The 25,316-nt window shown below is 44.2% G+C and overlaps 1 protein-coding gene across 3 annotated transcripts in view; it reads right to left on the minus strand.

Annotated features, from left to right (window-relative positions):
• Nucleotides 1-22,404, minus strand: part of Arhgef33 (Rho guanine nucleotide exchange factor 33) — a 53,461-nt gene extending 31,057 nt beyond the window's left edge. For 2 of the 3 annotated variants that reach the window (XM_050163492.1, XM_050163491.1), the window contains exons 1-7: nt 22,380-22,404; nt 20,664-20,713; nt 12,283-12,447; nt 11,567-11,688; nt 10,283-10,437; nt 5,131-5,190; nt 2,726-2,950 (exon numbers count right to left, since the gene is read on the minus strand). In XM_050163492.1, the coding sequence (XP_050019449.1) occupies nt 2,726-2,950; nt 5,131-5,190; nt 10,283-10,437; nt 11,567-11,688; nt 12,283-12,447; nt 20,664-20,713; nt 22,380-22,404 (802 nt within the window). Of the gene's footprint in view, nt 1-2,725; nt 2,951-5,130; nt 5,191-10,282; nt 10,438-11,566; nt 11,689-12,282; nt 12,448-20,663; nt 20,714-22,379 lie in introns of those variants that run through there. The other variant, XM_050163493.1, reaches the window with a different exon arrangement.
• Nucleotides 22,405-25,316: the final 2,912 nt, after the last annotated feature.

A 25,316-nucleotide genomic window follows, 5' to 3' on the forward strand; every position in this document is an offset into this window, starting at 1 on the left:
AATTAAAGATACTGAGACATTTGAATAAGATTATACCATAGGAGAGAGGAAACAAATACACATGTAATTGTAAATTAAATCTTACACTCAATATTCTCAAAAAGATATGCAAAATATTGTAGTCACTTAACGATTACTGGATGCTGTTTTAAAAGAGGAAACTTCTTGACATTTTTTTAAACATAGTCAAATTTAAGGGTGTATCAAGTCAAAGACACCTCTCCCTCAGAGGAAGCCAAGCACAGAAGAGAAAGGCTCATTGAAGAAAAATTTGACTTGTGGAAAAATGAAGTCAGGGAACCCAACACTAAATTAGAAGTACCAAAGAAAAGGAAAACTATGGCTCAGATGATATTACAAAATTAATGGGGAGGGGGCATCCCAGGACATGTGCTACCAGAGAGCCCCTTTGTCCTCTGCATAAATAATGAAAAAGATCGCACTTCATCATGAGGACCACCACATCCTTGGGAAGCTGCATCACTTCAGGGATAAAGGGAAGACCCTAAAAGTTATCAGATGGAGGGGACAGCAAGAGGGCTCAGAAGGCAAAGGCACTTGTTGCTGCACCTAAGGACCTGAGTTCCACCCTCAGGACCTAAATGGTAAAAAGACAGAACTGCCTCTCAAAAGTTGTCTTCTCGCCTGCTCAAAGTAGTGTGTGTGTGTGTGTGTGTGTGATGTTTAGTATTTTATATAATAGATTCGATTCCTGCGTTTAAAATAATGTTACCAGACAGCAATGCTGGATCACATTCAAAGAACTGAAGATGAGAGCAAGGCTGGGCTTCCCAATAGCAACATCAGGAGCTGAAAGACAGGGAGAACTGCTTCACACTGATGGGAGAAAATGGTTTTCCATTAAACCAGTGACAGCACTGTGATGGCCGCAGTGGCAGTGAGGTGTCTGAGTCTCTAAGCAAAATGCTTTAAAGATAAAAAGATATAAGTAATAGCGTTTTTATTACATTAAGAAAAACAAAAGTCTCAGCACTGGTTGTGAGGGTCCGTGTGGGTGTTGGAAGCAAACTCAGGTCCTATGGAAGAGCAGCCAGTGCTCTTAACCACTGAGCCATCTCTCCAGCTCTGGATTATGAATTTTTAAAAATGTGATAATGACACCAGTGTGGTTAATAAAAAAGAACTAACTACTAAAGGAATTACATGCAACAATGTAGATGAATCTCAAAAACACATATTGAGAAAAAAGACACCAGGCAAAAGAGAATACAAAAGTATAAAGTATTATCCCATTGACATGAAGTTCAAGAACAGATGCACCCATACAGCAGGCACAGTGGTTCTCTACATAGATGCCAACGAAAAGGAAGATGAGAGAAATTCCTAGCATAAGAGAAATATGTATGATGATCTTGATAGTGATCACAGTCAATATTCATATGCAAACGTCAAGTTGGGAGGGTGAATGGGTTCTCCTTAAAGGTACGGCTGAGCCCCATAGTCTGGAGCTTATGAGCAGAACGAAGTGGATATTTTATAAAACAAAACAAAATGAGGACACAAAATTTCCCGGGGGTGGAGCAGTGAGGGGTGAGTCTGGGAGGAGCTAGAGGATGAGGGTAAATATGATCAAAATAAACTCTCAACGAAGTAATAAAATATTTCTTTAAAGTCATAAGCTGAGGCCCACAAGATTGCTCAGTGGTTAGAGCACTTACCACACAATCTCCAGGCTCACACAATAGCACACATCACTGTAATACATACCTGTACATATCCACCATATATACACATATGTGCTACAAATTTCAAGTTTCAATGAGGATCCATGAATTTTGGTCTATGTAAATTAACTTTCAACAAAGTATTGTTTACAAAATAGCATAAAATATGAATCAATTGTGGTTTGAATGAGAATGGCCCCCATTGGCTCATATATTTGAATACTTGGCTGTTTGGGAAGAATTGGAAGTGTGGAGGAAGTGTGTTACTGGGGGCAGGCTTTGATATTTCAAATGATTCCCAGTGATTCCTCTCTCTGACTCCTGGCTGTGGGTCAGAATGTGAGCTCTCAGCCTCGCTATTGCTCCTCCATCATGACCTCTAACCTTCTGAAACTGGAAGTCAAACTAAATGATTTCTTTGCCTTGGTTGTGGTGTTCTACACAGCAACAGCAACAACGAAGCATTAAGACATAAGTATCAAGAGAAACTATCAAAAAGAATTCAAAGTGGCTGCCTTGTTTCTTGTTAATAATAATTTTAAAGTTTTTAGTTCTATTTAACTTTCATGTATTTGATTAAAATAATATTAAGAAAAATTATCCCCCCAAAAGTGGAGAATGCTATTGCCAGTACTCATTTACAATATGAAGGAAAGGAAGAAGAGAGAAGGGGGAGGAAGGAAAACAAGAGCTTGTTGCGGCGTTCGACATTTTGGCGGCAGACTGTTAATAAATGATTGGCATATGGAAAATTCAGTATCGCTGACTAAATAGATATTCTCCAAGAACCTCAATATTTTTTTTTTTTTTTTGCCAAAGCACTACCATGCAGAGTACCATAAGTACCAGAGTCAAGGTGGAGGTCCCACCAGGGTATGTGACCTCTGCTGAGTCACCTCTGTAGGCACTAGGGCCTTCGTCCTGAGAAGATACAAGGTGGTGTTCACTCCATCCATACTACCTGGGCTCCAGCCCCCTGTTCCAAGCCCTCACGTATCTTATTCTCTTGTATTTCCCTCCACATCCCCCTCAGAACTTACCAGCTAGAGAGGTTTCACATAGGACATTTTCCAGGGAACTGTGTCTGCCCTGGCCAGCCTCCTTGAGTTTATCGGGGTGATCTTTTGTGACATACTCCTCGCCCCATTCTTTGCCCTCCTTCGGCTGTCTCCACAGGCCGGGTGTGTGATGGCCCTTGGACTGGATCTCAGCTGAGAGAGAAGGCTTAAGGTTTTCATCAGCTTCTGGATTTGTTGGGGTCACCCCTGAAAAACAATGCCTGCTATAAAGAATTTGCTTTAAAAAAAAAAGATTTTATTTATTATGTATACAGTGTTCTTCCTGCATATATGCCTACACACCAGAAGAGGGCACCAGATCTCATTATAGATGGTTGTGAGCCTCCATGTGGTTACAGGGAATTGAACTCAGGACTTCTGGAAGAGCAGCCAATGCTCTTAACCTCTAAGTCATCTTTCCAGCCCCAAGAACTTTCCTTCTTTTAGCCAGGTGGGGGGGGGCGCAAGCCTTTAATCCCAGCACTCAGGAGGCAGAGGCAGGCAGATCTCTGTGAGTTTAATTAAGGTCAGCCGAGTCTACGAAACAAGTTCCAGGACAGTCAGGGTTACACAGAGAAGCCCTGTCTTGGAAAAAGAAAGCAAGAAAGGAAAGAAGGAAGGAAGGAAGGAAGAAAGGAAGGAAGGAAGGAAGGAAGGAAGGAAGGAAGGAAGGAAGGAAGGAAGGAAGGAAAAAGAGAGGAAGAAACTAGTGTTTGTTACTAAATCTTAACTAATATACTGCTAGCCAGATGGGTACCTCATCCCTAAAAGAGTAAATATGTCAACGAAGGGTTAAAAATTTCCCAAACTGCAGTCAGTCACTTCTCACCTCTCTTTTTCTCTGGTCCACAAAATAAGGAAGCTTTTTAAATCCCAGCACAGTAGTCATGCCTGTACTTAATTTAGGAGATGGAGGCAGGAGGTTCAGGAATTGAATGCTGTCCTTAGCTTTGTAGAATGGTCGGGGCCAGCCAGGCTACACACACGAGACTGTGACCCAGTAGATTAGACTACTAGACTAGACAATTTATAGCACAGTGTGATTTAATGCAACACACTTGACTCCCTGGATCTATTTGCCTTCAGGTAAACACGGGAGGCGATGGCTGCACTTTTAGGAGGAAGTACAGAAAGGAGGGAAGGAAAGGCACCAAGGGCATCTGGGGAGTGGTGCAGGATGTTCTGTTTGCTATTTTGTCCCTTTATCCTGTGGATGCCAAGTTGGCAGAAACAGGAAATGGAAAGAATGGAGGGAGGATTAAGAAATGTATGAGTTCCGGTGAATTATCAATGGAGGAGATTTTGCATTAAACTATAAAGTATGTGATGCAAGAAAAATTTGTAGCCCTGTGGTGGCGGCCCACACCTTTAATCCCAGCACTCAGAAGGTAGAGGCAGGTGGATCTCTGTGAGTTCAAAGCCAGCCTGGTCTATAAGAGCTAGTTCCAGGACAGGCTGCAAAGTTAAAAAGAAACCTTGTCTTGAAAAACTGAAGAAAAAAAAAATATATCGTGGACTATTCCCCTGTGAGACTTTAGCAAATGTTAGATTATCAGTAATTGGAACAAGAAAGAATTAAAAACCCTGATTTGTTCCTCACTATTACCAGTTCTCCTCCCCCAGCACTTGTGTGGGAATGTAGGTGAAAACGATGCTCACTCCTGTCCAGAACTGTGATTTCGATGCCAAGTGTCCTCACAAGGCCGTGGGTTGGAGGTGTGGTCCGTGATGCAAGCAGTGGTCAGAGTAGGGCTTTGGGGAGTGGCTGGAGGAGGGTCTACTCGCTAGTAGGTTAATCCAACAATGGGTTCCATTTTTAGACTATTGGAAGTGATAAAACATGAAAGTGGGGAATATCTGGGAGAAATTGGTCACTAGGGATATGCTTTAGTAATGTGTAGCTTGTCCCCCATTCCTTCCTATTATTTCCTCTGCTTCCTGGGTGCCACAAAGGAAGCAGCATCTTAAGCCACAGCCTTCCCATGATGCTATTCTGCTCATCCAAAGTCCACAGAGACAAGGCGAGCTGACCTTGGATTGAAACATTTGGAATCAGGAGCTCAAGAAAACGTCTCCTCCCTGAAGTGGTTTTTCTTAGGTATTTTTCAGAGTCAAGAAACTGATTAACATGTCTGAGTCCTTTCCTACAAGGCTCAGGATGGGCCAGTAGAGCAGTAAAGGTGCCCGGACCAGCTCTTGACTCAGCGGGGAAAGGGCTTGCCTTGTAAGCCCAACAGCCTGAGTTTTGTTCCTAGAAATCATAAAGGTGGAGTGAGAGAACGAGCTCCACAGAGTTGTCCTCTGATCTCCACGTCTGTGCAGGAGCATGCGTACACACATTTTACACATGCATATAATACAAACTTAACCCAACAAGACGCACTTACCAGGACCCATCATTCCCTTCACGTTGCCATCTCCTACATGAACAGACCTGGACTCTTGGGCTGCAGAGAAAAGGAAAACTTTATTCAGCATCCTTTCTACCAACATGGATTGGGCAGGAAAAAGATCACAGATTTTATAGTATCATGAGTGATGCCAGCAAGGGAGCAGGGGGAGGTGCAGTATAATGGAGCCTTACTAGTTACTCAGCTGTTAAAGATGCCAACAAGTGATGCCTACTTCAAGAATCCAATAGGCTAAACACTAAGTTCTTCAAGTAGTACCCAGCATACTTTAAGAGCAACTTACTGTTTAACTGTGATATGGATGGCATTGGTGCTGATGACGGCAGTGAGAAGAGGAGAAAGATGCCCGATGCTCTCTTCTCTGCCTACCTTTCCAACAGCTTCCATTTCAGTGTAAAAACCCAAATCGCTCTATGAGCACACAGTCCCAGACATTTCTCTGAACCCACACTTGCTGCTTGTTTTTGAATTGCCTCTCTTATCCCCATCCCATCCACACTTCCTGAGACCATTGGTCTTCTTGTTATTCTTCTGAGTTTGCTAGCTATGCTTCCGTTAGGATGGCAACAGGGTCACAGAGGCTGCCTCTGCTATCAGGGCTGACTCTTCACTCGGCTCCACTGAGTCTGATGGGTGAACGGGAAGAGTGGCAGCCTGGTGTCCCTGCCTTCATACTGCATCTGCCTACTGTTGCCTTAAACTCGAGTCAGATTCCCATCCTCCTTTGCAATCGGACATGAGATCATCTACAGAATCCCTGTTTAAAATTCACAATACACGGTTGTTTAGTCCAAAATTTACCTACCTGGCTCTGCTTGTCCCCCTTTAAGGATTAGGGCACCAAGATAGAGTCGGACATTTTCCATACTTATAGGTACATCAACATCAACAGACAATCAACCACCAGCTTTTACAACATCCATTCAGGACCACTGGAGTGGCCCCTAGAAGTCCCCATCACTGCTGTAAACCTGAAGGGGTGTCCAGTGAGTACCCCAACTAACTCTGTTTTCTCCTCTAGCCTTTCTTTCTCTGGGTCACTTCACTTCTCAGCTTATCGAAAGTTCCAGAAACAAGAAGCCATGCAAACCATCAGCTCTTTAGCTCAAGCAAGACCCTCAGGGCCAGACTACAATTTGACCAAGACTGCTTGACTACACATGATCCTCCCAACACATCCTCTTGTGTTCTTTCTCCATATTGTCTTAGAGCTATTTGCTAGTTCTAAGAAAGCAAGGATTCAGATGATAACCCACCTTCAGGGCCACACTGAAATAAGACCCTTCCCTACTTCATCACTATTTGAATCTGATTGGACCACTGAGGCAAGAAGTAGCCTGATGTGAATGAACTAGCAAAGAAGAGACAGAAGGACACAAGGAGAGGAATGATCTAATGTCAAGGTCCAGGGAGCAAGGCCTAAAGACTACAGGACTAAAGAAACTGCTTTTAGCCAGGTGGTGGGACACACACCTTTAATCCCAGCACTTGGGAGGCAGAGGCAAGTGAATCTCTGTGAGTTCGAGGCCAGCCTGGTCTACAAGAGCTAGTTCCAGGACAGGCTCCAAAGCTACAGAGAAGTGCTGTCCAGAAGGAAAAAAAGACTACAGGTAGAAATAGGGACAACCAAAGAGAAGAGAATAGAAAGGAGAGAGAGAGAGAGAGAGAGAGAGAGAGAGAGAGAGAGAGAGAGAGAGAGAGAGAATGGCCTTGGAAACTGTGAAGAAGTTTATACTAGGGGCATGGCAATGCACTCTTTAATCCCAGAACTCAGGAGGCTGAGGCAGGTGGATCTCTGTGAGTTCAAGGCCAGCCTGGTCTACAGAGCAAGTTCCAGGACAGTCAGGGAGGGTTACACAGAGAAACTTTGTCTCAAGAACAAAAGGAAAGAAGAAAGAAATTTAGACTTTGAATCTGATAACAGTAAGAAACCAAAAAAGTAAATTTACAAATAGGCAGAAAATAGAAGGAAAGTCAAAGAAGCATGGTGTCAACCAAGAGAAAAAAACATTTTGAGAAAGCAGGCATCACAGGGACTGGACACTGATGGGGAAGGGAAGGAGGGCTAGAGGATGGTTCAGTGGGCAAAGACACTTGCTGCCGAGCCTGATGACCTGAGTTCTAGCCCCAGAAAAGAGGGAACTGATTCTCGCACAGTTGCCGTCTGCCTTCCGCATACTCACCTCAATAAATAAATAAATGGGATCTTTATACCTTTATCTTAAAAAGTCTATGTGGCAAGAACAGGTAAGGAAAGAGCTTTAGTGGAGTTGCAAGGGTAGGTGCCAATACTGGAAGGTTGAATACGTAGGACATAAGAAAGAAGAAATGGATGGTGGAACCACATCATTCAAAAAAGTCAACTTCTAGGCCTGGGGATATAGGGATATAGGAACCGTACCTAAGATGCAAAGCCTGAGACTTTTGTTAGGTCTCAGAAATTCTGAAGAAGTAGGGATGGGGGGGCAGAGATAATTGCATTTTAAAAATCTTCTTGAAGGCTTCTCAGGCTAGAAGATTCCAAGGGGCTTACTTAGTTCCATAAAATGATATTTTCAGGGTCTGGAGAGATGGCTCAGGAGTTAAGAGCCCTGTTGCTGTTGCAGAAGAAAGGGTTCAGTTCTCAGCACCCATACGGTGGTACACAATCCCCCATAACTCCAGTTCCAGGGTATCCATCTCCTGCTTTACACGCCCAGGTGCACCAGGCACACGTGGCACACGTACATACATGTCAGCAAAACATCCATTCATCCACATAAAATGAATAAAGTTGACAAAAGAGCATCATCTCATTTTAGATGACATCTCAGACTTTTGAATTCTAAGGTACATGAATGAAGCGTCCCATCAGAGGACACACAGACAGAAAGGATCTTTTCAAAGGAAGGGCAGGGCTGGAGAGATGGCTCTGGGGTTAAGAGCACCTACTACTCTTGCAGAGGACCCCAGTTCGTTTCCCAGAACCCACACTGGGTGTTTTATAACAGCCTCTAACTCCAGACCCAGGGAGATCTGATGTCTCTGCTGCTCTTACACACACACACACACACACACACACACACAGAGAGAGAGAGAGAGAGACAGAGACAGAGACAGACAGAGAGATACATAATGTAAAATAACTAAAAATAAATATTTTAAAAAGGAAAGAAAAGAAGGGTTAACCATCTGTGGCAAACAGTGTCTAAGATGGCTACCTGGTTGTCCTTACCCCCAGACATCCCCTTCCTGGGATTCCTGCCTGTGAGTGGTGTCGGATTTAATGATTATCTTCTGATGAATAGACTATGGCAGGAAGGCTGAGCTGCTTCCTCCAAAACTAGGTTATCAAAAGCTATAGTTTTGTCTTGAACATCCTGTTAGACCAACACCCTGGGGCGAGCCAGGTGTCATGCTGCAGATACCCAAGTCACAGGGACTACTCCACCATGTGGGTACATCTGGAAGAAGATGTCTTCTAAAACTACAACACTCAAATGATAACAGCTGTGGCCAGCACTTCGATGGCAACCTACGTCATGGCAGACCCCAAGTGAGTGGTACCCAGATTAACTGTGACCAGATTCCTGGCTCCTTGAAGCTACAAAATTTGGGGATAACAGACAGCAATCACACCATTGTATAATTTTTAAAAAAAAAAAAAAAGGATAAACCAACATTTTCTGAGAGTTTGATCCTTTAGTCAGCAATGGGGGAGAACAAAACTATGAGATGTCCCTATCATGAGGCGGGAAGGAGAGGCTGCCAGTGAGCAGATCACTTCAATCCAGCCTGTGAGAAAGTTCTTATCACACCAGCCCGATGACTTGAATTTGATCTGAAATTCATGGTGGGAAGAGAGAGTCACAGCCAAAAAGTTGTCCATTAACTTCCAAACCCATGCTGAGGCCCACATTCACCTGCAGTCATACAAACTAATGATAACAAATAAAAAATTTTAAATAAATAAATTCATTGGGCAATGCAGTCATCTGGATTACCTGTTTTGGTGGGAAATCTGAGGGAAAAAATCCCAAGAGGGCAGTCACACATCGTACAGAGATGCACAGATTTGCTTTGCAAATCTTACTTTTTAAGATTCTCTCTTGGGAATGCACACAGCTGCCCCAGACCTCGTACCGGTCTGACCTCTCCTTCGAGTCCATCTTTCGCTCTCCACCTGCAAGGTCTTGCTCTTCTCACCATAGAGCCAAGAACACAGGACCACCTGTGGAAGTCCCTCCCAAAGGGATGGAGCAGCCATTCCCCAGGCTGCACTCACTGACAACTAAAAGAAGCACTCATATGTACCAGCAAAAGGCCAGTAACCAAGCAACCCTGTAGTCAGTTCACCAAGTGAAAGACACTTGTCTTCGGGTGTCGGGTTCAGTTATTCATAACACGCTTACTGTCTATGAATCGGAAAACAGGTTCTTCTTGGGCTGCAAGGAAAAATCATCAACCCTACTGTTGAAGCGTTTACACTTGATTGAAAAATCACTGAGCCTATTTTGGAGGGCTTTTTATGTAAGACCAAAACAAGGAGCGGAGGACTCGGACGTGTGGAAATGTCATTTGTCTAGATGTAGGTGCTTTGTTGGACACTTTTGAGAATATAATGACAATGTAGTGAATTTTGTCTTGTTTTGTTTACTTTTCCTGATCTGAGCACAAGTCCAGGGTCACAGCCCCTGAAGAGCCAACTCCTTTGGTGCCGACAGCATGCCGTCTTGTGACGTATTTATCACATCGGTACAGTCAGGAAGTGGCTGGTGGCTGCGTTAGTCTGTACACAGCACCAGCCTGGCTTACCAGAGAAACATGGGTACTGAGTTACACCACCAGCAAGTGACATTTTAGAGGGACTTTTAAAAAATATCTAGTTCTCTCATGGTTGGTATTGTATTGAAGGCACTAGATTATTTTTAAGTTAAACACTTAGAAGAAGTCAACTTAGTATTTCCCACAAAACATTTAAAAATGGGCAGTCTCTCAGGAACCAGTGGTCATCTTCCAATTCTAGATACCAGGGAAGTTCCGAGCAGTATGGAAGCATTTTCTATCTCCTAGTGAAGACGCAAGGCACGATTCCTAAGAATCAAGGAGAAAGAAGGATGGTTAATTCCCCATGGTTTATGAGCTGTACCTTTTTCATAGGTCTGAGAAGGCAAAATGTTGGTGAAGTCTTCACTGGGATGACCCGACTCGGGGACGTTGATGGAGCGGAAGGGGCTCCCTTGCGCTTGCGCAGGCGCAGATGCAGGTCCGGCCTGTGCGCCATGCTCTTCCTTTTGAGTTTTCCTAGCAAAAGAGAAAACAGAAAGGTTGCTTTGGTTCTTAATACCCGGTAGATTAATACCCGGGAGGCTCAATTCAGAATAATGCCAGAGAATGCAGTTTTTAAATGTGTTGCCAAGACACACACAGGTTGAACCATATAAATATTTTTTATAAATTATAAATGGTTGAAGTCACTTCATATGGTTCAACTTAATTCATCAACTTCAGCATGTATAAATTACTTCTAACTGAAATGTTTTAATTCTTATTTTTCTATTAATGACTTCCCTATCACCAGGATCTTTGATTTTGTTTTAATGTGCATTTTCGACACTTGGGTCTCACTATGTTGCCCTGGTTAGCTTGGGGCTTGCTGTATGGCCCTTGCTATGTAGATTCTCCCACCTCTGCTGACCGCTAAGGTTAAAGGCATGGTCACGATCCATGTCTTGCTCTCAGCGTGGTCTGTAAACTCGACAGTGTTGGGTATTTGCTTGGGATGACTCACTCACTTAATAACTCAACTCCAAGTACCAGAAAACAGTAGCATTTTTTCCATTTGTGCACAAGGGCACATAGATGTGTGTGTGTATGCATGCATGTGAGCACATATATGTAGGTGTGCGTTCATGCATGTGGAGTTGTGAATTGTCCTCCATCACCCTCTACCTTGTTTCATGGAGTCAGAGTCTTTCCATCAAACTCAAACCTCACCCATATGACTAGTCTCACTAGCTAGTCTGCACCTCCACATAACATTATGTGGGTTCTGGAGAGCCAAGCTCTGGTGTTCAAAGTGTGCATATTCTGTGTGTGCGTGCATGTATGCATGTGTGTGTGTGTGTGTGTGTGCATTTGCCTGCAGAGGTCAGAAAAGGAATTAGAGTTACAGATGTTTGGGAGATACCTGATGCAGTGCTCAGAGCTGAAAACTCTGGTCCTCTGCGAGAGCAGCCAGACCACTGGACTGTCCCTGCAGCCTCAGTATTAACCAGCTTGTATGGCTGCATCTCTTCCAGCATGAGCTGATCTACGCTGCTGCGCAGGAGCCTACTCCGCACATGCTAACAGCTGGAAGTTTTCTCTGGGCCTCTGTGCAAGAGCCGTTGCTATTGGGTTTGCCTGGAGTAAGTATTCCCTAACTACTCACTTGGCTTTAACCTTTCGCGATTCTCTTCGTTTTTCCTGTTGAAGCTGTTCTATTTTCTGCTGCATTTCTTCTTGTTTGGAAGTGATGGCCTGAATCATGGACATTGCGTTGCTCAGCTCTTCCTACGATGTAAGAAGCAGTCGTTTGAATGGAATTGGCCCCCAGAAGCCCATAGGGAATGAGTGGTACTATCCGGAGATGTGGCTTTGTTGGAGCAGCTTTGGCCTTGTTGCAGGAAGTGTGTCACTGTGGGGGGCTTTGGGGCCTCAGATATGCTCAGTCCCTGCCTTCTCCACTCTCAACCCCTCCTCCAGCACCTTGTCTGCCTGCATGCACTAAACCTCTGAAACTGGAAGCGAGCCCTAATTAAATATTTCTCCTTCAGAAGAGTTGCCATGGTCATGGTGTCTCTGCACAACAAAAGAAACCCTAAGACAACGGAGTAAGAAAGCATACGTCAGTATCCCATAAGCCTTTGCCTGGTGCATACTTTGGAGTGAATGGGGAATAAGGGATGACGTTTGCTTTCGTTGTGGCCTCTGATTTTAACACAGAGCTCAGAACCCGGAAACCATGAGACAGATATCGTTCCATGATGACTGACAATTGGCTCAGGGGCAAGGTCTTACCCTGGGCTGCTATAAGAAAGGGCAAATTTTCAGCATGTGGTACTAGGCCCGACATGCTTTTAGCTGGGAAATAAAGAAGGCTCCCACCTTGAAGTAGTTTAATGAATTCTTCATCTCGGTGACTTTCTCTTCCATGGAACATCGGCAGCTCTTGACCTTCTCTTCCAAAGCATATTCTCCATGCTGGATGCGCGTCAGTTCCTGCATCGCTTCTGTGAAGCCAGTTTTCAGTTCCGAGGCCAGGGCCTGCAACTGAAGGGTTGTGGAAGAGTGAAGTATTACAAATGGCACCGTTTACCCCTTGGCCTTTTCCTCTCCTTGAGGAAACACACTCTTGAGAAACCTCACATGCTCCCTTTACCCAGCTCTGGAATCTTTCAGGTGACTCCACCCCTGTGTGTCCAGGGAGAAGGCGACAACAAAGCGAGCAGTTGGTCCACGGGTTCTCACGAACACGGCCACCACTAAAGAGCCCGGTATGTAGGAATGAGGCTCGCTTAAACCAGGTGGTGGGGCACGCACCATTAATCCCAGAGAGGCGGAGGCAGGCGGATCTCCGAATTTAAGGCCAACTTGGTCTACAGAATGAGTTCCAGGAGAGCCAGGGCTACACAGAGAAAGCCTGTCTCAAAAAGAAAAAAAGAAAAGCAATGAGACCTACTTGGAAAAAACATATGATTCAGCACCTAGATTCTATGAGAGAAATCACATGCCACGGTCCCTCTGATTATCCCCACAACATAAGACTCTGGAGAGAAATCACATGCCACAGTCCCTCTGATTATCCCCACAACATAAAGAAATTCAGTTATTTTTCCCAAAAGATGTGAAAAAGTGAGACAGGGGCCAAATAGCTGGCTCGGTGCTTAGGAGCACTAGAGGACCCGACTCCAGTTCCCAGCACCCATGTCAGGCAGCTCACAACCATCTGTAAGTCCAACTCCAGGGGATCCGACACCTTCTGATTCAACGGCATTTGCACGCATGTGTATACATACAACCACACAGATATACATACACACAAACAACAAAAATAACAAAAAATAAAGTCTTTTTAAAAATAAAAATAATAAGCCAGACAGTGGTGGTGCATGCCTTTAATCCCAGGACTCAGGAGGCAGAGGCAGGAGGATCTCTATGAGTTAGAGGCCAGCCTGGTCTACAAGAGCTAGTTCCCAGGACAGACTCCAAAGCTACACAGAGAAACCCTGTCTCGAAAAACCAAAGGGGGGGGTAATAAATAATAGTAAGAATTTCTTTGAAAAGACAAAGTTGTTGTTTTTTTTTTCTGGAGTTGTGACATTTTTAACAGTTGGTTCTGATCTTGTGCTTGTTGGCTCTGATATGAGTTGTCTTCAGTAGTCAGGCCAGAGCATGTGGGAGAGCACGTGCTATACGCCTGCTGGTTAAATACCGGGAGAGAGATCAATCAGTTCTGCAGTCAGGTAGGGTACAAGTCTTAGCTTTCTCCCACAAGATGACCAACATAGGCAGACGGGCTAGCCTCTGGGTAGTAGTTCACTCATCGGTCTTGAGTATGAAGTGAGCAAATGTAGTTAAGCAGCCTCCCACGCACATGCTTGGTACAGAGGTGCTCCGCATTTCTGATTCATTTCATAGGTTGGAAATCAAAAAGTCAAACTCAAACAGAACTGTGGAGAAATGGAGCGCTTCTAAAGATGTTTTATTTTCTGAGCGAAGGTAAAAGGCATTTCAACAGACACTAAATTAAGATAGTAGTAAGGTAACACTGTTGTCTTGATTTTTATGATCCGATTGGACATAGAACTCTCAGACACACACCTCTCTTCAGAACAGAAATATTCAGAAGGCTTATTCTACCATTTAAAATATCATGTCTGGAGAGCCGGCTCAGCGGTTAAGTGCACTTGCTGCCCTGGCTGAGCACAGTGAGGCTGCCCTCTTCTGGCCTGCCCTGGCATTGTGCTCATGCACACAGCCCACACACAGGCATGAACTTATACATGTAATTTAAAGATAAGAGTATTTTAAAATATCTACCAAGTAAGGAGCTCCAGGTGAAGCGCAGGCGCCATGGCAATCCACACGTATGTCTCCACATGTGCAAACTTCTAGACGTTTCCAAAACCAGTTCATCCAAATGATTCCAACCTGCTCGGCTACCCTCCGCTATGGCTTAGTGTCCTATACCTCATCCCTTAAATACAGATGTTTGGGTTCTGTTGTTTTCACAGTGGCTTCTTCTAGGACTGGGAATAACGAGAAATAGGAGGAACCAAGAGCGATTGTTCTGGGGAGAATAAGTAGAGCCTGTAAAGCAGCTGGACATGGAGACCGGGTAATACCCCCATTGACCTACTTTCCATTCCGGTTGTTTTCATTAGTTATGATTGCCGTGTGTGCACCCGTGATGTGTGGAGAGTACATGCCCACATGTGGAAATCACACTGAAGAGCCGGTTCTCCCGTCCACCTTGACATGGGTTAGAGATATCAAACTCAAATCTGCAGGCTTGGGCAGCAAGCACCTTTACCTATTGAGTCACTTCACTAAAAATTCTAAGCAATTTTTAGTTAGAATAATCTTTGTGACATCAAAGCAAAAACTGTGAAGTTTTTAAAATTGGAAGATGGCCATCTGGTGTTCGCTACAGTGCCTTGAGATAGCCCTAGTCCTGCCTTGGGTGGGGGAAGAAGGATACTGAAAGGAAGAACCGTCCGGTGGAGATGGGTGTCATTGTCGCTGCTGCCCAGGTAGGCAGACAGTTTTTCCCACCAGCCAAATGACAAGATCAGAGTCAACAGACAAATCGAAAGGACCTTTCCTCAGCTGCAGAACTTCAGCTCTGGTTAAAAGTTAAAAATCAAACCCATTCTCTGATGACTGTTAGGGATTCTGGGAATTCCATAGCTGTTCTGGACTCTGAGCACTTTTTCTCCCCACGGGCTTGAATGAAGTAGCCTTACTGAGTATAAGCATCTTCTCAACCCAGACTATCCGGGGAGGGGAAGCCATGTGAGCACAGCCATGGGCCTGAGATGTACAGTCACAAGCGAGATGCCTGGGCTCTTCAAGTCATCCTCAGCTCGGGCAGACTGCCCTTGCATACCAGCTGGGTCTTGTGACTAAGACAACTTGGAAGACACCATCTTAACATGGCGCTCTCTTTAGCTCTCTGATCTGACAGCCCATGGTCCACCCCAAGATTAGAACTGAGGCTACCTTGTTCTCCAGTGAACTGAACACGCCCCTCATCTTGTTGATTATTTTCATGAGGCTGATCTAGGGAAGTTGTGATCCCTCCATCCTGCTGCTGGAGGCAAGCTCCTGCTGGAGGTGGGTTCATGGGAGACATGAACTTCAAAGCCTTGGGTTCCACAGAGAACATCTCAGGCTTAGATATGGGGAAAAAAATCCGAATCCTTCCTACTTCATGCTCTTAACTTCCATTTCTCATTTTCCTTCCTTCCTTTCTTCCTTCCTTCCTTTCTCAGTTCCTTAATTCTTCATAAGATGGTTCTAGTAGATGTCTTCCTTTTTTCCATCAAACATCTCTTGGGCCTCAAACTAAATTTTCAGGAATTCCAACATGTGTTTTACAAAGCCTTCCCATTTCTCCCCAACCAAGGTCGGGAGCTACTGTGAAGCAGACTCAAGGGCTTTGCTGTGTCTTAGGTACTTTGTGAACTCATAAATGTCAAGAATTGGGGAGCTTCTGCCAGTCATGCAAAATTCCTAAAATCCCTGATGAATATGAGCAAGACCTCAAATGTTTTTGGGGTCCGGCATGATGTCAAAGAGGCCAAGGTAATTGTTTTGACTTTGCCTTTAACCAGTTGCCAAAGAAACCTGTTTGTTTTGTTTCATTTTTCTGTCAACCTCCATCTTCCAGTTTTAGGTCTCTTTATTGATCTTCAAAGATGCTGTTCTTAGCCAGCCATTGTGGCTCACATCTTTAATCCCAGTATGCAGAGGCAGGCAGATCTCTGAGTTCAAGGCCAACCTGGTCTATAAAGTGAGTTCCAGGACAACTAGGGCTACACAGAGAAACTCTTGTCTTGAAAAAGAAAAGAAAAAGATGCTGTCTTTAAAATACAAACTAAGCCTGGCGGTGGGTGGTGCACACCTTTAATCCAGGCACTCGGGGGGCAGAGGCAGATGGACCTCTGTGAGTTCGAGGCCAGCCTAGTGTACAAAAGCTAGTTCCAGGACAGGCTCCAAAGCTACAGAGAAACACCTGTCTCTGTAAAAGAATGTAACCCACAATCTTCAATTGGTCTGTTCATTTTCTTGTATCATGTTAATGCAGTTTTTTTTTTTTTTTTTTATCTTACTTCTACCTTTTGGGGTCAGGGGTATTTTAAGCAATTGGAAATTAAACGAGGGTGATTTCAGTGTTCACTGGAACTCTCTCCCGGGACTATTCTGTGTTTTCTGTTTTATTATTTTCACGTCTTCATGCTCTTTACTTACACGTCTGACCCCACACCCCTGCCCTGGCAAGTGGTATCGTCATGGCGGCTGGTGCCCGACAGCTGTGCTTTCTTCCCGAGCACTTCTCCCTTAGCCTTGACCTCAAAATCTGCATTCTGGTCTCTGCCACTGAACGCCAGCTCCGCTTCACCCTGGCTTTTCCTGAAATTCTTTTCCAACGTGTGACCCAGGATCCAGTTTTTTTTTTAAATATTTATTTATTATGTGTACAGCATTCCTTCCGTGTGTGCCCACAAGCCAGAGGGGGGCGCCAGGTCTCATTATAGATGGCTGTGAGCCACCATGTGGTTGCTGGGAATTGAACTCAGGACCTCTGGAGTCAGTGCTCTTAACCACTGAGCCATCTCTCCAGCCCCCCAGGATCCAGTTTTGCCTGAAGAAGTTTCTGAAAAGAACTTTTCAGGTGTCTGAGGGAGATGGTCAAAGCTGTGTGTCTCTGTCCCTCTGCCACTGACATTTCCATTCCAGAGGAAAATGGTCAATTTTTAAAAATGAGAATGAGGGGCTGGAGAGATGGCTCAGAGGCTAAGAGCACTGACTGTTCTTCTAGAGGTCCTGAGTTCAATTCCCAGCAACCACACATGGTGGCTCACAACCATCTGTAATGAGATCTGGTGCCCTCTTCTGGTGTGCAGGGATATATGCAGACAGAATGCTGTATACATAACTAATAAAACTTTTTTTAAAAAAAATGAGAATGAACCTAGCTCTCATTATTTCAACAAGCCCTTAACATCCGTATTTCCGTCTGTGTTATAGTATATTAATGAAGATAATTGTAGGCCAAGATCATATTACAGAGGTTTTCTTCTCTGCTCCTCATCTTTTGCTTCTCCTTGTGTGTTTTGGTTTGTTTTGGTTTTGAGACAGAACCTCAGGTCTGCTGCCTGCACTCCTTCCTAGATTGTCAGTTCTTTTGAGAAAAGGTCTCACGTGATCCAAGCTGACCTTGAACTTGGTCCCCCAGCCTTTGCCTTCCCCAGCTTTCTAAGTGCTTTTCTAAGGCATTTAAAAGTCGGTGCCACTATCTGCCATATCCAGCTTGATTTTTCTCATACTTAGCACTTTTAGAAACACTTTGGAGTCTCTTGATTAGAACAAACAGTGAAGACCTCTCGTTTTCCCAACACTGTCTCCCACCAGACTGAATGACTGCACCAGACCCTTCATCTTAAAGCATTATGAACATCTTCCAGGCCACCACTCACCTGTCCAGCTACTATTGACTGACTATGTATCACATGCCAAGCGCTGTGGTTTATGCTGAGAGTAGTACCGAGAGCAATGCACACAAAGTCCTTGCTTTACACTTCATACTCTGGCTTAGGAGACAGGAATGAAGACTTTGAGACAGGGTCTTACCATGCAACCCTGGCTAGCCTGTAACTCGCTCTGCTTAACAAGCTGGCCTTGAACTTACAGTGATCTGCCTGCCTCTGTCTTGGAGGCTTAAAGGCTTGTGCCACCATATCCTGACCTGGAATTTTTTTTCTTTCTTTTTCTTCTTCATTTTTCTTTTTTTTTTCTTTCTTTTCTTTTCTTTTTTTTTCTTTTTTCTCTTCTTTTCTTGTTTTTTGAGACAGTGTTTCTCTGTGTAGTCCTGGCTGTCCTGGAACACAGTAGATCAGGCTGGCCTCAAACTCAAGAGATCTGCCTGCACCACAACTGTCTGGCTTAAAATCTTTTTTAAAAAAATCAAGTTAATATAATAACATCTGCAAGGGATGGAATCTATGAAAAATGGAGAAAATTATTGAAACTTCACATTTTCCTTCACTTCTATTGTCCCCTCTAAATGCAGCTCATATTATATTATAGTTACCCACCCTCCTTGCCCACCGTCCTCTTTCTTGGCCCCTTCTTCTTTTGGTTAAAAGTTGCTTGGAATTAACAGACTTGGGAGGTGTTCTTTTAAAACAAAGATGAGGTCACCAAGGCCCATCAGAGACCGTGCAGAAAAACCGCTCTTTCCAGGCTCCAAGCACTCCAGTGTGAACAGATGCACTTGGACTTGTGGCAGACACTGAGATAATGAGGCCATTCCCTCTGCAGCTAAATGTAGCCCACATCAAGGGAGTGACCCACATATCTAGAATAGATTTCAGATCATACCTAACTCTAAAGAGGCATGTGTACTCGTGCAAAGGCCATAGGCAGGCCAGAGGAGAGCACAGATGAGGATGGAAAGTATCTACAGGCCCTGGACCACTGAGCATTACCTCGGCGTCCTGGAGACCTACCCCCCCCCCCCAACGCCCAGACTTCATTCACGCTGGCCACCCTGTCAGAAGTAGTCTTTCTTAATAGTCCATCATCCAGCGATTAGTTTGTCCTTGCGTACTTTGTACAAGTCTTTTAGTTAACAACCCTGCTGAGCCTTTTCAAAAGCCTGCCTCATAGGAGCCAACCGGCAAAGTATTTTCAAGGTCATGAACATTTAAAACAAACAAACAAGGAAGTCTATTTCATCTGTTTAGTTTCCCATCAGGCTAATCAGCAGATTTTGCACATAACTATTCACTAAATAAGAAATCGAAAGGAGGCTGTTTCTTCCACGCCCTCCCATTGCTGACCCAAGAGGAAGACAGCTAACAACGCTTTACTCTCCGGCTGTTGCTCGCTCTAGTCCACTCTAGAGCAACGAACTCTTGCAGGAGCTAGCTATTGCACTGACCTCACCAGCATTTAAACTCCCTGATCTAAGTAATACTTCCCCTGCACTATCTGCTCCGCTGGACTCCTGTCTTCCTGCTTAAAAGGGCCTAAAAATCCAACTTAAGGAACTGATGGGATGGCTCAGTAGGTAGAGGCATTTGCCTCTGAAACCCAACTTGAGATCTATCCCAGAGACCCACATGGTAGAAGGAGAACTGATTGCCACACATATGCTACACACATAGACATACACTAGCCACACATATGCTACACACACATAGACATACACTAATAAGTAAATAAACAAATGTTAAAAAAAGAGCCTATTCCCCCCCCCCCCAAGGCTTGCTAAACTCTGTCAGTTCTTCCTCGTGTATTCCAGATTACAGTGTTAAGTCTAGAGAGAAGCACAAAGCTCAAACTGCCTTTACAAGACAAACTACGGCAGGGTAAATATCCATGATTGCTAAGGACAGAACTTTAATTCAATTTCTGGTTGGAAGACAGAAGCCAAATAAATTCTATTTGCAGAATTGGGGCAACCTGATAGAATGCTTGTCGTGATTGTCTTTGTAAAGAATCTAATTATTGCCATAGCTAAAAATGAACTTAATTTTTCCCCTGTCATCATACTTGAACAAATGTCATGCTCCTAACTCTTAATTCTCGGTTCTCCCAAACATCACACAAGGTCTCATCATGTAATCTAGGCTAGCTTTGAGTTAAACTCATGTCTTAGAGTTCCCAGTGTTAGAGCTTATGGTGTGTGCCACCACACCTGGCTAAAAAAAAAAAAAAAGGTCGCTCTTCCTGTGTTCTCTCTGATGACAATGCCATTGCCTGGTATGATGACCACAGTGACAGTGGCATAGGCGAGAAGCAGAGCTGAGGTGGGGTATGGGTGCTGTGGTTGTTGTTGGCGTCAGATTGATTGATTGATTGATTGATTGACTGCCTGATTACGTATACAGTGTTCTGCCTGCCTGTATGCCCGGCCAGAAGAGGGCACCAGATCTCATCATGAATGGTTGTGAGCCACCATGTGGTTGCTGGGAATTGAACTCAAAAGCTCTGGAAGAGCAGCCAGTGCTCTTAACCACTGAGCCATCTCTCCAGCCCCCAGCTGCTGTTTTACAAACCGAATAACTTTTCCTCCGTCAACCAGTTCTCTCAAAGGTACAATGTGAGTGGCCTCTGCCCTACCTGTCCCTTGGCCTTGTTAAGAGAACAAGTGTCAAGAGACATGTGGACACACCTAAGTGTTAAGACTCGCTGTGCGTGAAGGGCAGTCACCACTATTGGAATGACAACATTCACGGGAAGGCGTGTGTCGTTACCTGGTAAATCTGGGTGGAAGGGTTATTCACCGGCATGTGTTCATTCTCTCCTGCAGGAAGAAAGAGCTTTGTTCAACGACACAACTCGCGCTGTGCCTTCCTACTGTCTCTGGACACAGGGAGGGAACACACACATTCGAGGATCCTCTAACTGTGCCTGGATGACCAGAACCAGAAGATTCTGGATCACAAAAATAAACTAGTGATGCCAGTGATATTCATATTTATACCCTGATGCCCAAACTATACCTACCTGACAAAATTATCATAGTAGAAAAAAAAACCCTTTCTTGACACAAAAGGGAAGACAAGAGATTGGCAGTCATTAACTGGATAGAAGGAGATGCCATGGGGGAGTCTCCCTGATATCTTTAGGGCTGACTGAAGTTTATCTGAGCTGACATCTGCTTTTTGCCAGGATTACACTTGATAGTAATTGTCAACTCTTCACCGAGGAGGCAAACACTTGTGAGGGACTGTCTAGATTAGGGCTGGCCTCCGAAAATGTCCTTGAGAAATTGTCTTGGTTAACTTAATTCCCGTGTAAAGACTCGTGTTAATTTGGGGCAGGACCATTCCCTGAGCAGAGTGGAAATCCTGGACTGTACACAGAGGAGAGCGCACAAGGCTGGAGAAATGGCTCGGACATTAAAAGCCCTTGCAGACCTTACAGAGAACACAGGTTTGGTTCCCAGTACCCACATGATAGCTCACAGCCACGTGTCCTGGGGGATATGACATTCTCTCCTGACTTCTGCAGGCACCAAGTATACCTGTGGTGTGCATACATACATGCAGGCAAAGCATCATACACATTTAAAAGAACTTTTTCTTAAGAAAGCGGAGAGGACAGGTTTTGAGGGCAAGCATTGTGCTGTTCTCTGCTCTTATGTGTGGCTGTGATGTGGCTGGTTCTCTCAGGCACCCCCTGTTGTGACTTCCCTGCCACGATCAATTGGAAAATGGAATTATGGGCACTTGCTCAACCATTTTGCTGCTACATGTAGGGTCACATCGCACAAAGGTCACATTGCAGGAAGCAAACAACTCTCCCGAAACTCCTGCCTGCAAGCCTTTGGCATATGCATGTGTGTATTGTTTTCCTTAGACACACTGGTAAGAAAGCCCTCCTTAGAGGAGCCAGCCTCCGTATGGTAAAGTCCTAACTAAGGTATCACTCAGCCTAGAGTTTGCACTTGGTAGAGGATGTCCCTATAAAATTCCAATGGTTTGGGGTTACCAAACCTCCTTATACAAACTTGAATAGGGACAGTTTAGCCCATTTCATACTATGTCCAAACAATGGGCAACAGCCAAGACTGAGACATGTGGACCAGGACCTCGTTTCATAGCTGTCACTTGACTGCTCTGTGTGGGAACAATAATGGAGTGACTTCTGGATGTTGCTTTTGCTCATAAAGAGGAAAGGGGAATTCATTTGTTCTCCTAGGAGAGCCTAGCAGGTGCTGGGTGTCTATTAGAGACATGCACCTTATTTAGTCAACACGTCTGACTAAAGTCAACACTGAGGGGGAAAGAGAAGGACTCAAGCCACACCACACGTGACATCCTTGGCATTTTCTGCCTTCCAGCAAGTCTGTGTTTTTCAAGGTCTCCAAGGTGAGGATGGGAAAATGATATTTGGAAACGGTGGCCAGACAGGTCAACTCCTGCATTTCCTGACTCCCGAGCTCCAAAGCAAGATGGAGATCTGACCTTGCTTTGTTTTGGTTTTTTCCATGGTGTCCGCTGCTTCTCTCCTCCAGCGCACTCTTCAGCACTGCACCGTCATCGTCCTGGATCAGGCCACCGCCCCTTCCCTGCACCTGCCAATCAAAGATAAAGGAATCCGGTAGTACTGATGAAGATACTAGATTAGCTTCATGGGTGAGCTTTTAATACCATACACACCTTAAAACTAAGCAATTTCAGGAGAACAAATTACTAAATCGAGTATATCTCTAACTTAAAGTTAGGGGCTGGAGAGATGACTCAGCAGTTAAGAGCACTGGCTGCTCTTCCAGAGGACCCAGGTTCAATTCCCAGCACCCACATGGCAGCTCGTAACTGTCTGTAACTCCAGTTTCAGGGAATCAGACATCCTCACACAGATATACATGCAGGCAAAACACCAATGCACATAAAATAAAAGTAAATTTTTTTTTTTTTGGTTTTTCAAGACAGGGTTTCTCTATGGTTTTGGAGCCTGTCCTGGAACCAGCTCTTGTAGACCAGGCTGGTCTCGAACTCACAGAGATCCTCCTGAAGTAAATTTTTTTTTAAAAAAGAAAAACTTAACTGGGTGTGGTGTGGTGGTACATGCCTTTAATCTCAGTACTCTGTGTAACCCTGACTGTCCTGGAACTTGCTATGTAGACCAGGTTGACTTTGAACTTAGAGATCTGTCTGCCTCTGCCTCCCGGGTGCTGGGATTAAAGGTGTGTGCCACTACCACCTGACAATACAGTAGTTTTTAATCTGCTACATTTTCCTTCAGATCCAACTAATTAAGACCTACTGACTTTATTAGCAAGTTGCTTCTTAGGAAAATGACATTAAGAAGGAGAAGCTAAGCAAGAAAGCCTGTTATGACTTGCTTCTCCTGGTCTTTCTTTTACCATATAAAGTGAAGTCCAAAAACATTTTATTCATGACATAAAAAGAAGAAGAAGAGGAAGAGGAAGGAGGAGGAGGAGGAGGAGGAGGAGGAGGAGGAGGAGGAGGAGGAGGAGGAGAAGATGCTGGGCAGTAGTGATGCACACCTTTAATCCCATCACTCAGAAGGCAGAGACAGATGGACCTCTATGACCTCAAGGCCAGGTCTACCAACTGAGTTCCAGGACAGTCTTGAAAGCTACAGAGAAACCCTCTCTTGAAAAAAAAAAAAAAAAAAAAGAAGAAGAAGTTTTCATTGGATTATATCAGATTTTTGAGTTAATTGGGAAGATTGGAATGTTTTTTTACTAACTCTTATCCAAGTTGGATGTGGTGACACATTGTTTAATCCCAGTGCTCAGGAGGCAGAGACAAGCAGATCTCTATGAGTTCAGGGCCAGCCTGGTCTATACAGCAAGTTTCAGGCCAGCTGAGGCTACATAGTGAGACTCTGTCACAAACAAACAAAATTTTATCCAAAAGCATTGCAGTTCCCTCCGTTTGCACAAATTATGTTTCAAGGTTTTCAATAATGTTTCAGAACTTTCTTGTTTAAAATTCTATAGTTTTTTTTTAAGGTTTTTGGTTTCTTGAGATGGAGCTTCACAATGAAGCCCAGCATGGCCTGGAACTGAGTATGCAGAATATTCTGTCCTCAGACTCATGGTAATCCTCCTGCCTCAGCCTTTCAGGTGCTGGGACTACAGGTGTCAGCCACCATGCCTGGCCAAGATCCTGTCAGTTTTTGAACGTTTATTTATTTTAATTTTATGGAGATGTGTGTTTTTCTTACATGTATGATGCTCAGAGAGGTCAGAAGAGGGCTTCAGATCCCCTAGAAATGGAGGTACAGTTGGTTCTGAGCTGCCATATGAGGACCAGGAACTGAACACAGGTCCTCTGGAGGAACAAGTGCTCTGAAGTTTACTGAGCCATCTCTCCACTCCCAAAGATCCTGTACTTTTAAACGAAATTTATTAAGTACTTTCTACACTTGCATTCCTATCAATTTTTTGAATGGCATTTTCCCATTTTTATATATAGCTGGTTGTAAGATCTCTATTTTTGTTATGTATTAATTTTTGTATTCACCTATCATATAAATTCCTTCGTTAATGATGGAAATGTAAAATATGTTCTTATTGTCTGGCAGTTGTGGTACGTGCCTTTAATTCCAGCACTTGGGAGGCAGAAGCAGGCAAATCTCTGAGTTCAAGGTCAGCCTGGTCTACAGAGTGAGTTCCCAGACAGCCACGACTACACAGAGAAATCCAAAAAAAATAAAAAATAAAAATAAAAACATAGAGGAGGAGGAAGAATCAAGAGAAGGAGAACTGTAGCATCGGTGTCTTCTCCTTTATTCTTACAGTAGTTCCCTGGTCCTCACTGTCATCACGAACAGAAAATAAATGTATCCCTATCTCTAACTTAAGATTCCCCTGCCTCAACCTGACTTTCTGGAGTTACAGGCATGCACCATCAAATCCAACTCAATAGGGGGGCAGTTTCTACATTGAAGCGTATACTCTTATCAGTGAAGAACACAGATTGAAAAGCACATTTTGAAGGGAGAATAATAGCAAGATTACATGGGAAAATAGCATGACTTTTCTAGAAAATGTCTGGTGGTGATTATGTAACTCCCTTGGCCTCGAACTCACAGAGATCCACCTGCCTCTGCCTCCCAAGTGCTGGAGTTAAAGGTGTGTGCTGCCACCACCCAGCATGAGAATGGGTAGTAAGCTGCCCATTCTGTACTGAGAATCCCTTACTCTCTGAACCCAGGAATTAATTAATTGATTAGTTAATTAATGTGATGTTAAGGATTGAAGTCAATGTAGGTTCAGGCTGAGGCAAGTGCTCTAGCTCTGAGCTATGTCCCCAGTCTCCTGGAATTCTTTACTTTGTCTTTGATAGCCTTTGAACCACTGTCTGAAATAAACAAATGCCTCTCGCCAGCCTACATGGCTCGAACACCCCCTTTAACTTCTTTTCATT

Source organism: Alexandromys fortis, unplaced genomic scaffold (genome assembly GCF_014885135.2).
Source record: "Alexandromys fortis isolate MF-2015 unplaced genomic scaffold, M_Fortis_MF-2015_v1.1 scaffold_136, whole genome shotgun sequence".
NCBI lineage: Eukaryota > Metazoa > Chordata > Mammalia > Rodentia > Cricetidae > Alexandromys > Alexandromys fortis.